We start from the raw sequence: 13303 nt of genomic DNA, 5'->3' as shown, positions 1-13303 counted from the left end.
ATAACATTGTGGAAGTTTTCTGATACCCTGATTTTCAGTGGCGATACAGAATTCTGAAAAAAGAAGGGGGGGGGCACTCAGTGATTTATATACTCAACAAAATGTATTAAGCATGAGAGGGACTGCCCCAAGTAGATGTACCTCTATATCGACCATATATTTTAAACTGTCCAATCTTTACCAGTGCACCTAGTCCATGCTCCCAGTTTTGAATGGATTCCAGGTTGTTAATTTACTTTTGTGTATTTATACACGTTATTTGGGTTGTTTCATGTACTTTGTTTTGAGTGTTATCCTAGGGAATTTTTATGTTGATATCCTCTCAAATCTTGGTTCCCTTGATAACTTTTCACTAATGAAGCCGAAATCATGTCAGTTAAATCAATTTATTCAGTTAAAATGAATCAGTCGAAAACAAATATTCTTAACAAAGAAAAAGCACTGCATGACATACAAATACAATAAATGTAACTTACATGTACATAGATGGAATTCATGTATAACTCAATGTTAATGATTAAACAAGACCCATTCAAGAATGAACATGTAGCTGTATTTGTATCTTTAAAAAATGAGTGTTTACCTATTTGTTTACATATAGAACTCTTATTGGTTTAATAAGTTCATTTGAAAAGCAAACAAAGAGAAAAAAAATATAGTAACAATCCATATGATGAAACTGAGTTGAATGAAAAGTGCAGAAACAAACAAGTTAAATACCACTTATGTATCATATAACAAAACAATTTCTATGTTTTTATCAATATTGAAACCAACACTCCCTTTTCAAGCCTACACAATTTGTTCCATTATTGCATGTGTAGCAAAACACCTAATACTAAGCCAACCATAAAGATATCTTGGGTTGATAATTAGACATGTTTGCTATTAATGCATTCATCGTACAGTTATTATAACACAATCCAGTGGTTGATTTTACAGTCATACACGTAAGTGCGAAATCTATTGTAAGCTTTGACGTCATTGTGGAAAATAGCATTATGATGTCATTACTTTAAAATCAGTTTTACACTTACGACTTTCTGTGAAAATGACCACAGAACATTCAGTGTGACAGCTGAACGAAATGAAAGAATCATAACATTACCCAAATTAACTCAGTAGGGTTATAACTGAAAAAATAATTCACAGTAACGAAAGACTTTGGAAAATGTTATATTTTCAAAGCAAAATACATATATCATAAATCATTTAATCAGCAGCCTCCTATATCTTTTTGTTTTTTCCTGAAGAATCTAGTCTCTATAGGATCGAAACCCTGTTCCTTGGCCCCAAATACAGCCCATGAGGGAGTTTTAGCCATATAGTCCATAGCTGTAAATGTTTTCTGGTTTTCTCTATAGTCACACATTAACTGATGGAATCTAGGGTAATTAATCCATGTCCACCATTCACCGTCGATCTTAAACTGAAAAAGATATGAACATACAATAATGTGACAGTCTGTAGACTTCTGAATTTACTTTCCTGAACTTGTCAGCAATATTCAAACATTACTGTGACTGTCTGCAAACAAAAAAAAACCCTTTGAATTTACTTTCCATGACCAATGGCTAAGAAGTGGAAATTTTACTTGAACTTTTCTCCAATGTTTGAAAAATTTTACAACTGAAATAATTTTTACTGGCTGCAAACAGACGACCAGGTTAAAACTATTGTTAAAGTTTAAACAAACTGGGGTGCACTTTTTATTAGTTCTAACATGGGAGTATTTCAATTTATAAAATACAGTAGAAACCTGTGTAAATGGAATCCCTTTCAGACTATTTTCATATCTTTAAATGCTTTGTTTGTTAATGGATAATAACATTCTAAATTCAAGGGTTCTGTAAGAGTAACTTACTTATCATGGAAGTTATGGAAAAAGTTTTTTTTATTCAGACTTGATTTAACTGGACTATAAACTTCAATTAGTATGAATTATAAATTTAATAATAATTAATAATATTAATTCAACTTTTTTTTTCCAATTTTCCACTTTGTAATCAACTGTAATCTTGTTAAACGCACAGAATTATTCATTTCTGTATGTTTGCATAACAAGAAAGCTAAAGACATATTTTCAAAAGGTGGCTCCACTAAGCACTCCGTTAAGTGGAGATACTGTCACTCCACTGAACTCCAATTCCACTTTGGAGAGTGGAGATCAAATTTCATGTTAAAAAAAGTCTGTATGACAATATGGTTAAAGACTTTATTTATTTTCAGACATATATCAACATGAATCATACATACCTTAGTATTAGCAATAAGAATACAGTTAGAATGTTCATGTTCTGAAGCTATTTCATAGCCATCTAGTCTCTCTGCCAGCTGTTTAACAAAATATACGACTTCCTCGTGCCATGGAACATTCTGCATGGTTAAACTAGATGCTTTTGATTCACCACAGTAAGTTACACCCTGGATAATAAAAAAATTCTTGATTAATTGTATTTTGCAGAAGAAAATCTAAAATCAAAATTTTTACAGCAGTCTAAATGTAACTCGCTCATCTAGGCTTGAAATTGAATAACAGCATAATAGGTTTCACTCTAAACCATTAAATAACATATACTGTAGCAGATAAGAGATTTTATGATTAGCAGACAAACTGATAGGACTGAAACTGAAATAATGTCTTCCTGGAAAAGGAAAAATAAAAAATCTTTGGTAAAATTTCTCTTTACTTTAAATATGAACATAGCATAAATTACATTTTGAAAAATATGAATATTGAAGCATCAAATTTCTTTGATTACAGGTGAAGTGAATGGTCAAAAATTTGAGACAAGGATGGTTTGAGGAAAATCTCAATTTCACATTTTGTGTAAAACCAGGCCAAGTGCCTACCTTAATTTCTATGAAATCAGGTTTTCCGAGGGACACTAATTCGGCATAATTATCCAATTCATCAGTATTCCACGCTTTAACTAATGTTAATCTATACACAGTTCTTTGTCCTTTCTCACTGAGAGCTTTTAAACTTTCTATGAACCTTTCCCAATAGTCCTTAAATAATGGTCTATCTATTTTTTTAAGACTTTCTTTTGTGCTAGCATCAACACTGACATAAAGTTGAGTTACTGGAACCAAATTCCTGAAAAAAAAAAGGAATTTTAGAATTACACGTAGGAAATTAAAAGAAAGAAAAACAATAAACTTGGCAACTTTGAGTGACCTCATAGGACCATATGCTCTTATGCAAATTTATGATTGATAAATATTGAACCTATAAATTTGATTATCACCTTTTTCAAGCCTGACTATCTGTTTTCATGCATATTTATATACATGTATGATTCCAAACTTTCCATTAACATTTCATAAAAATCCATGAAGAAAAAAATGTGCATTCCAGGTACATGGTGGATAGAAAGATGAATAAATAATCAGAACTCCTCACCCTTTCTAGTCACACAAAAGATAAACCTTGGAGGCACTAGACAGAAGAATCTGTCTGGAATTTGACTGATCCAATTCCAAAATTATCGTTAAACTGGTTGAATTTTTTACCATGACTGTTTTTCTTAGCTCCTCTCTTCCCACCAAAATTCATGAAAGATTTATTGTTCTTTATTTCTAGTCATATACACCTAAATTTTTAGCGCCACCTGGTGAATAGAACTAATTTGATTCGTGTATAACTACGATGCCGGCAATTTTTTCAAGAAGAAATTTTACTTTCTGCATCTGAGGTTATTTTTTAGTGTATTTTTTTAGTTCTGATTGGATGGATAAACTAACAGTAAGACAAATTATTGCTACAGTACATGCATTTGTAAATATACCTTATTCACTTATCAAATGAATATAAAAACATTGTTACAGATATTGATGACTAAAATAATCATGCACACGTCAAAATACTGAACCTCTGCTGGACATGAAAACTACAAGATTTTCAAATACTAAAGAAAATAGCAGTAGAGTTACCTAATGGCATCAGGAAATTGAGCATTTGTTACTAAGAATGTTGATATGCCTTTCCCATGTAATAATTCTACAAATCTGTTGATTTCTGGGTACATGATAGGTTCTCCCACCAATGATAAGGCACAATGTTTGGGTTCTAAACCCTCAGCAAATCTTTCTGACTGGACTCCTGGTACACCTGAATTAACAATGATTTTCTTAACCTCACACTTTTTTAATGTATTTACCCCATATTGAATTTGCACAACCATAGTCATGCATATATTTATGTAAATAAGTTAGTGGAGAAAATAACTCTAAAATTTATATTTATTCTTAGAAAAACATGTTCAACATTGCATTCTTGGCATAACATTCTGTGATGGTATTTTTTGTTTGTTTGCATTAGTCAACACAAATTTTTAAACTAAATGGTTTTTTTTTCATTGGATATCTGTGTGAAATTTGCAAAACCATGAAGATTATACCTACAAATAACAGTATCTTTGCCATCATCCATGATAATCATTTACATCCCATGAACAATGTATTGCATAAAAATTCTTGTAAGAAATAATAATAGTTAAATACTATCTAAGCACACAAATCTACATTATTGATGTCTCGAGATTTTAAAGTATCAAATAAGAAGAAAGGAAACTCTAATTAAAAAAAAAATGTTTGAAAAATTTACAGATTAAATCTGATCAAGTTGAAGTGACATTGAGTATAGAAGGGTACCTTTAAACTGTTTTATGAGGTTGACATGGTTATCATAAGCTCCATGAAACACAGTGTTGGGGTCATCCATCTGCCATCGCCATTCTGTACCTACTGGATTTGTATGATGCCTAAAATAATCAAAATTAAATGGATAATTTCAGGCAATTAGAAATTCAAACTTATAAATAGATCCTACAAGATGTTTATGTTGTAGAGATTGTTCTAGTAGACATGTACAAGTATATCTAATTCTAATTCAAGTCATTTTAATGTCAAAGTCCAGCTGATAAACTTCCAAATTTCAGGGTATTGGAATCATTTATCAATTTTCTCTGACAGTGGATTTAGAATGAAGATAACTGCAACGTACTAGAAATTTTTTCTGGGTCAATGTTGTTTAAGGGTTTCAAAAAGTCGCTTACTATCAGGTCCCTGCTCCAAGGTCCCTTTAATTCACTGATAATGCTTATGAATGCATAGGTTCTAACATTTCATATATAATAATCATACCTCCAACAGAATACACATTTATTGGCACAAGCTAAACTAGGTGTTGTCTCCATGCACCTATGGCTCTCAATACCATAGAATGTGTGTTTATAACAGCCACCTCTACCTCGTAACATAGACTGAAATAGATACATTGAATTAAGTGTTATTGTGCATGTAAAAAAGACTTTGTTATGTGTTTATCTGGTTAAATGCCTTTCAAAAGTACACTTATACTACTAAGACAATTCCTCTGAGTCCATACTCATGGTTTCCTAATTCATTTACCATTTTGAGTTTATTTTACAGCTCCATTATCTAATTGGAAAGTTTGACCCCTGGGAGTCAATTTATCAGTTGACAGTCTTCAAAAGGATTCAGCACAGGCTATTCAAGGATTGGACTGCCCCACCCTTCAATTTCAGAAAATTGATAACAAAACCATATTTATAACCAAGTACATGTAAATATTGAGTAGAAAATTACATGTTTTTTTTTCTTTAAAAGCAAAATATAAGCTAAGACCATAAAATCTGATTTATGGATCTCATAAATGTATTAAAAAAAACTTATTAGATATTTCAAAAACTATGAACATGGAACATTTATCTATGGTGATCCCTGCTGCACCAAAATTACATACTGCAACCTAAAAATGTTGACACGTTCAATTTTGACGGCCTTTTGTCATACCTATGATTAAATACCATAAACAACTGCAGACATGAATGTCTTTATTTTGTTTAATTACCTTTGTCCATCTACAAAGTTTGACCCCTGAATGTGACCCTATCAGCCTGTATCCCTGTTTCTCCAATGCCTTTTTAAGCATAGGTGTGACCATTTCCCTAGGTTCACCAGTAGAGTTTGCTGATTCCTCTTTCTTTCTCCTGACCTACACACGGGAAAATATGGCAAGATTTTGATAATTGAGAGATTGTAGTTAGGTCGTAAACAAACATGGTAATCAAAACTGGGGTTATCAAATAAACAACAGTTACTTAATGATTTAAGAGTATTAAAATAAAGTTTTTTATCTGAGATAACTTAAACTGCATACTTGTAATAGTATTTTCCACATTCACAGCCTATAATTATAGTCCTATAAATAATACCTTAGCTTTTTTCATACTCTTCATGACTTTTCCAAGATCTTCAACATCCACTACACCATTAGATTTCTGAAGTGTCTCATCGCCACCTTCTTCTCCCATCATTTCCTCCACATTATCTTCTTCTTCACTTGTAGTCTCATAAAGGTCCTATAATATACACCACTACCTTTATCCGATTCTTATAATCTCATGGCAAATGATCTTAATATTGTTACTTCATATAAGTAAATTCAAATACATGTATTCTAATCAGTTTATTATATTTAAAAATGGTTCAATTTATACATATGCATAAAAAATAATTCATTAAAACAAGTCCACCATGAAACTGAAAGATCTCAATTAAGATGTTTCTTTTCAGTGAATTATGGCATCCTTAACTGTGTCTCATTGAAGGATTTTGATTCTAAAGCGTTAATAGATTACTGATGGGAAGTTTCAATACAAAGAATACTTTATGTTGGCCAGGTGACACAAAAAGATGATCAAAAAATTCCTCTAAAGAGTTACTTATATTCATGTTTATATCAAACTCTAGACTTTCCATCAATATTCACAATATTTGTCTCAGATAAAATTACCTCCCCTTCCTCAAGATCCTCCTCATCACTGCTGCATTTGCCACCATCTTCCTTGCATTTACATTTTCCTCCACATTTTTCACCTGTGCCACATGCATCCTTCTCAGAAATGACATCATCTTTTACTTTCTTTGATCTCTTCCAAAATTCTTTCTTCCAAGCAGCAAAATCTTTTTCCATTCCTACCGTTAAAGACAACAATGAAATCATTGGGTTTTTTTCCAACACAGTCCGTATAATTTTGCTTTTTACCCTTTGACCTTAAGGACGCTCTTCTATGGAAATGTAAATCACCTGATCGCACCCGAATGGCCAAATACTACTAATTTAGTGGTGATCGAAAAAACTGTATCGAAATTTTGAAATTGCGTTTGAAAAAAAAAACAATCGAAAATTTGAAATTGCGTACCGTGTTATTTTCTTGAACGAAATGTAGAAACTTAAAAAAGAACAAAATTTTACTGTGTCGGCTATCTTTTTTTTTAAAAGATAGTACTTGTTATAACATACTGTACTACTTGCATAAACCATTTTATGAGCATTTTTTACAATTTAAGTTACAATTAATACAAACTTGCAGTGACAGGCTGTGAGTTCAATTGATGAATTATATCTTAAATTAAAACATAAAAATAGTTCTGCCCATGTGACATGCACCAAGTAATAGGAAATTTCGTACATTTAGCCTTTTAAACACTAAGATGAATGACCACATAGATGGATTACAAAAAAAATTATTTGCCAATGGAATGGTACAGAAAATTAAGAAAAACATCTTGTAATACTCCCTAAACTATTTGTCTAGATAATTTAAACTGGTCTGGTGTCCATAGAAATCTGACCTGTTAAATAAACATTTTAAAGAAATAACTAATATGAGTTATATGTCAATTGTTGTACATGCTTACCTCCCCTTAAACTCTCAGCTACATTTTCATCACCAAACCCTACTGGGGCAATAGGTATGGCTGAAAGCTCTTTCAAACAGTGATCAACTTTCTTACTTATCTGCAACAATGAAACTAGATAAATTAACATTTGACAATCATGATAACACCAAATTTTAACAAGACTGTTATGTCCTTCATACTCTGCCAATGGCATGTTTGAAAATGTAGAAGACTGAAAAATGTTGAATTAAGAAAAAAGTGAAGTATGTAAATCTACACTTCATAGTACAGGTTATACTTTCTACAAATTATGAAGCAATATACAAAGCAGTTTCAGAAGAGATGCATCCATAAAGTGGTGCAGATGGATACCATGTTCTTCTGTCACTTCATGGCGAGGAACTATATTCTTTAATTCTTGCAGTTGGTTGTAAGCAGTTTTGCTAATCACAAGATATGTTTTACAAAATTTTAGGCTATTACATGAACCTGAGATAACAGACTTTATAAATCAAGTAGCAGTCCTTACAATATTCCATGTATTCATTTCAATTGTGAAAAAAGTTAACGCATGTAAGGGGGGTATTTACTTCCTGTCTACTGCAACTACTAACTGTTCATTTCTATAATGCAAATTTTAAACCGCATCGACATATAATCAAATGTGAAGAATTAACTGGTGAAAAGGGAGCATGAAAACTATGATTGGGATGAATCAAAGTTCAGGGGCCAAAATATGGTTTGTAAGTCTTATCGTGTAACTTCGTGGTTTCACAAGAATGGGTTCTAGTCTACCTTTCAAATGCATAGAGATTTATAATTTTCTGAGCATTAGGTTCAGTACATAAAAAAAAACGTATTTTCCAGTAAAAACACCACTTAAAATGACAAATATCTACTTCTACATGATTAGAGTGTTAAGAAATAGTGTAAAATAGAAGATATTGCATTATAATGTAGCATTTCGAGATCCCAGAAATAAACAATAAAATGCAGACCAGTCTTCTGATTTCAATACATTCTACATCAGAAATCCCAGTAAAGAAAATGAAACTAGAACAAGACTTACAGACTTTATAAGCAATCTCCCACTGGCCTACAAAAAGCAAGCTTCATGATGCCCCGGCAAGTCAAAACCAAACAGAGCTGGCCAACGTTTTTTTCAGTTCAACATACATTATTGTATCATAAGCATATAGGATAAGTAAACTTCACTTTGAGCGAGTTCAATTCTGGCAAAACTTGCCTACTTGACCAGTTGGACAAATGTTCATATTTAAACCCTTGTAAACTGCCCTTGTATCAAAAATATACACTTACAGCATTATAATTTTCTTTATATAATGAGTTACCAAGCCCAAATACAGCAAATCTGAGTTCTTTTAGAAGTGTTTTAGGTATCCTAAAATCAGTTGATGATTCTTCCAACCATTTGCAGAACCATTCAGAGCCCTCTGGTGGGGTGCCATCGGTGTAAGTGGAGATAATTATCACAATCCACACTCCATTTTCACCCTGTTGAAAGAATGGAAAATTGTAAAAATTTATCAATACCAAACAAAATCATGGAAGCTTAAAAAACAAAGGGTTAAATAATTCAAGATGATCTGCTTACTGGTATGTGTGCATGGATTTGCAAATCAGGATTTCAGGTTCAAGGGCATATACTGAAAATGACATGAATTTTGCTGTGAAAATTTATCCAATTTTGAAAGACTAAATGAAAAATGTTTCACTTGCGAGAACCCAAAACAACTACAATTGTGTCTTTTCACGTCCAGAGAAGTGAGTCTTAACTCCAACATAACTAGAAATTAAACTTTTAGTTAGCTGCAAATAAGATAATATAAATGAAGCCAACTTGAGTTTTTTTAAGTCAAGGCAGGATTGGATCCAGGACATTCCAAAGGCTCAGACTGTTGCCTAGAGGAATATGAAAGTTCAACTGGAAAAATTTGTTTGAAATAAAAGTTTCATTAATTGTTTTATTGAACAGGCATTTCTCAACTACACTTCATCTTTTAATCCAAATGCAAAGGTCCAGGATGTAAAAAAAAATATTACCTCTGTTACAAGTGTATCTTCTGGATCATACGATTTTAGATCCAATACTTCTGATTCATGTCCCCTTTCTGTTGCCTCTCGGCATAAATTCTCTGCAAAAAACTGTTTAAAAAATTTGATACTACTAAGAGTTTTTAATAACAAAGTTGCAACTGACATCATAAAGCATTATACCAACTTTGGTATACATACAAAATATTTATATACTATTCAAGAAAATTATCATGTGAAACCAAATCACTCTGAAACACAACAGATTTAATTCTTGCAGTTGTATATACATACTTTTCAAACATTTAATAACTGAAGTGTAATGCTTTACTGTATTGATGCTGTTTCAAAGAAAACAGTAATGAAAAGCCTGTGTATCATATACATCATTGCAAGAAAATAAAAATAAAAAATTTACATGTCAAATATGAACTTATTACATGTAAAGAACCCATTGGAAACAGTGACATGATAGATTCAAGACAAGTCTTACTATCAAAGAGTGATGTATTTCTAATCTTATATACATGCAGATATCTTTACAAATATAAATGCTGAATTAAAAAATAATAACAGTAAAGTATGGGATTAAAATCAGTAATCTTTTTTTGAAATGGAAGACAAAAATTTCTGATACTACAAGTACATGTAACAAGTAGACACCTTAATTACCTTTGATTTCCCGGTCTGAGTTCCATATAATATCTTGATCTTCCTTTTCTTTGTTGTTTTCTTTATACTAGAGACTGTACTTTCAACTATCTTTCCATTCACAACTTTACTTTCCTTTTCCACCCGTTTTTGTACATTCTGTCAATTGGAAATAAAAATCAAGAGCTGAATTGACACAATATTGAAAGAAATTGCCACAATGATAACCAACTTACATACATGTAGGGCCTAAAACCAAAAAAAAAATATTTTGGTGTTGGCTTCATTAAAAGAAAGGCTAATGCCTGTTAAATAGAAATATAGTCAAATACATGTTAACTACTTCTTTTCTACTTTTAGGTTTGTACATGCATATTTGAACAGGAAGTCAGGAACTGATTTTTTTTATGGCAGTTTTTTTTGTTGGTACAATGTAATATGAAATTGAAACTATGCTTTGATTACTTTATCAAGAAGATAATTATAACATACAAGATTTTAAGACTACAAGTATACAATGATTAGTTTTCCATATAAGTGTAGAGTTTGTGGTCAGGAGTTCACTAGAGCTTTATGCTAATATGACATCATTACCAGTACTTAAAATTAATTCTACATTTAGACTTTTTGTGAGACAGACTACTGACTGGAAAAATGAAATGAATGTTAGAAATGACATTCTTTTTTTATTTATACAGAAAATTATTACCTCTTCAGGGGTATCTTTAGGAGTATCTTTATGTCCACTGTTTTTAAAAAACCAAAATAAAATTGCTGAAGCAAGAAAAATTGTCCATAGAGGTATTGGCAGTGTGTCTGTCAAGTAAACAGTTAACAGTTTCTCCAGCATTCTCTTAATCTAGGTCAGTCACTTGAACATGTTTTACTGTATCCTGAAAATACATTTTAAAATAAAATTATAAAAATCAAAGCATAGCTTTTCTAAGATAGGAAACCCAATCATTTTCTTGTTTGAAATTTGTAGCTGTCATCAGAATTTTGTTTACGTCACATGATATGTGTAAAATATTCCCACCATCCATGGAGAACTGTAATATTTCAAGTATCTGTACAGACTGATCTGACATGCCAAAACTGAAATGGATGTTGCTAGAGATGCCCTTACGGCATATAAAATGTAAAGTATTGCGAGGTGCTTTAAGGTTATTGACCATTTTGAGAGTGAGGGAAAAACGAGGGCATGGGATTGGAATTTTGGAGGGAAAAATTGTTCAAGTTATTCATTTATTGAAAAAAAAAACCTCCCCATTTATTAACAAGACAGATTTTCAAATAGAAATATTGATTTTGCTTGCTACTTAAATATAAATGAAAATATTGTACTTGCGAAGCAAAAATTTTCAACCGTGTTGCCCACTCTTTGTAATGTCCTTTATTTCTTACGAGTCTCGCACAGACTGTACGTGTATGGTAAAGCTTACAGTGCTCGCTGATTTCGGCATTGCCTACCCCATACTAACTGATTAATAAAAAAATATTTAAATCATTAGTAGACAAAATATGAATAAAAAATTGATCCAAAAATTCAGAATGGTCAACCATAAACTGCCAATCAAGAGCAGATGGCAAACCATCAAATTATGCCCTCTCTGCAGTGTTGAAAATGAAGACAAATTTCCAATTTTATTGAATTATCTTGTGAAACAAAAGTTGTGATAGGTTAAGGTGAAAATTATAAACTGAATTTAAAATTATTTTTCATTTAAAAAAAAATGGGGGGTAGATAACTGGTTTACAATACTCCTTTTTTTGTTTATTTTGATAGAAAGAAAAAAGTAGTATGAACATGATGCTAAAGATATCGTAGAATGGAAAACTGAAGGTTTAATTTCAATATTCCCAATACTTTTTAGTTATCATCATTTTAAGTCATTTTGTTCTTGTTGATTAAATAAGCATGAGATCTTGTTCCCTGTCACGTGTTTACATGAGATTTCAGTTAGTTGCAAATCTCTCGAATGTTTATGTCTCTGTTCTGCCAACCAGTTTTTATCCTCTTCTGTGAAACTCATTTATGACCAAAATTTAAAACAGATTGCTGATATTTCTCTTTTAAATACGAGCTATCAAACAACGATTTACATTGAGAGATAAAATTTTGATGAGCAGATTAGCAATAAATTAAATGTCTTTGTCTTAAAAATGGCAAGGCCTACTCTTTGACCGGTACATAGGAGGAACACAATTCCAAACTCTGAGGTTGTAATAGAGTACTTCAAGAAAATAATACGTCACATTTACTGTACTTCAGATAAAAGTTATAGTTTCTTTCTCTTCTAAAGTCAGAGACAGACTATGATGCAACATTGTGAAATTACGTGAAACGTCAATGACACTGGCTACAAACCTTTTTTTAGAATGCTAGCTATACCACTTTTACAAGATTTTTATCGAATTGAGTCGTATTTGTGGGCAAAGGATTTATCTTATTCTGGAGACAGTCAAAGAAAGAAAAGCAGAAAACACGTTGTTTACCTTTGGCATCTTCCGGTAAATACAAGAAGATACCACTAAAAACTTTTCTGTCCCGTCCCTGTCGTTCAATAAGCGGTTAATCAATACAATTTAGTTTTTTTTTCTGAGGAACCTTGGCTGGCATCTCTTCATTTTAAAGTGTCTTTAACCGGCCCCTAATCCTAAATATTAAGTGAGTCCAATACTTTTTTTTTCTGTTAATTAACTTGGAGATCTCTAGAATTTCTCGACGGGAATACCACATTTCTAGAAATGACGCTATACACATGTATGTTCATATATACTAAACATGATATGGCTCTGAAAGTCTGATAATGGTTAATCACAAGAGGTTTCCAGGGTTTCAGGTGGGGGGGGGGGGTAAGAACATGTGAAAATCAAGAATTTT

At 31.8% G+C, this 13303-nt stretch overlaps 1 protein-coding gene across 4 annotated transcripts; it reads right to left on the bottom strand.

The window, feature by feature from the left end:
• Window positions 1–372: 372 nt before the first annotated feature.
• Window positions 373–12968, bottom strand: LOC148607530 (S-adenosyl-L-methionine-dependent tRNA 4-demethylwyosine synthase TYW1-like). 4 transcript variants are annotated; one of them, XM_088544889.1, is made up of 15 exons: window positions 12916–12968; window positions 11129–11312; window positions 10441–10578; window positions 9778–9879; window positions 9034–9228; window positions 7732–7831; window positions 6824–7005; window positions 6243–6389; window positions 5879–6022; window positions 5149–5267; window positions 4657–4766; window positions 3937–4114; window positions 2854–3100; window positions 2257–2424; window positions 373–1429 (listed from the first exon to the last, which is right to left on the bottom strand). In XM_088544889.1, exons 2-15 carry the CDS (start codon window positions 11267–11269, stop codon window positions 1217–1219), a joined length of 2184 nt encoding a protein of 727 aa, XP_088401015.1. In that variant the 5' UTR covers window positions 11270–11312; window positions 12916–12968; the 3' UTR covers window positions 373–1216. The 4 variants fall into 4 exon arrangements, with proteins under 4 accessions (XP_088401015.1, XP_088401013.1, XP_088401016.1 ...); XM_088544887.1 differs by having other exon boundaries at window positions 12788–12928; XM_088544890.1 differs by lacking the exon at window positions 12916–12968 and adding an exon at window positions 12676–12745.
• Window positions 12969–13303: the final 335 nt, after the last annotated feature.

This window comes from Perna viridis, chromosome 9 (genome assembly GCF_037379345.1).
Source record: "Perna viridis isolate PV_CMFRI_1.1 ecotype Kerala chromosome 9, ASM3737934v1, whole genome shotgun sequence".
In the NCBI taxonomy this organism is placed as follows: Eukaryota; Metazoa; Mollusca; class Bivalvia; order Mytilida; family Mytilidae; genus Perna; species Perna viridis.
This window is presented reverse-complemented; position numbering and strand designations above follow the sequence as displayed.

Coding starts and splice junctions, on each gene's coding strand:
- LOC148607530 (XM_088544889.1), bottom strand. CDS start 11,269: ATGCTGGAGAAACTGTTAACTGTTTACTTGACAGACACACTGCCAATA. Junction 10,579..11,128: donor CTAAAGATACCCCTGAAGAG/GTAATAATTTTC, acceptor TCCAATTGACAG/AATGTACAAAAACGGGTGGA. Junction 2,425..2,853: donor CTGATTTCATAGAAATTAAG/GTAGGCACTTGG, acceptor TTTATTATCCAG/GGTGTAACTTACTGTGGTGA.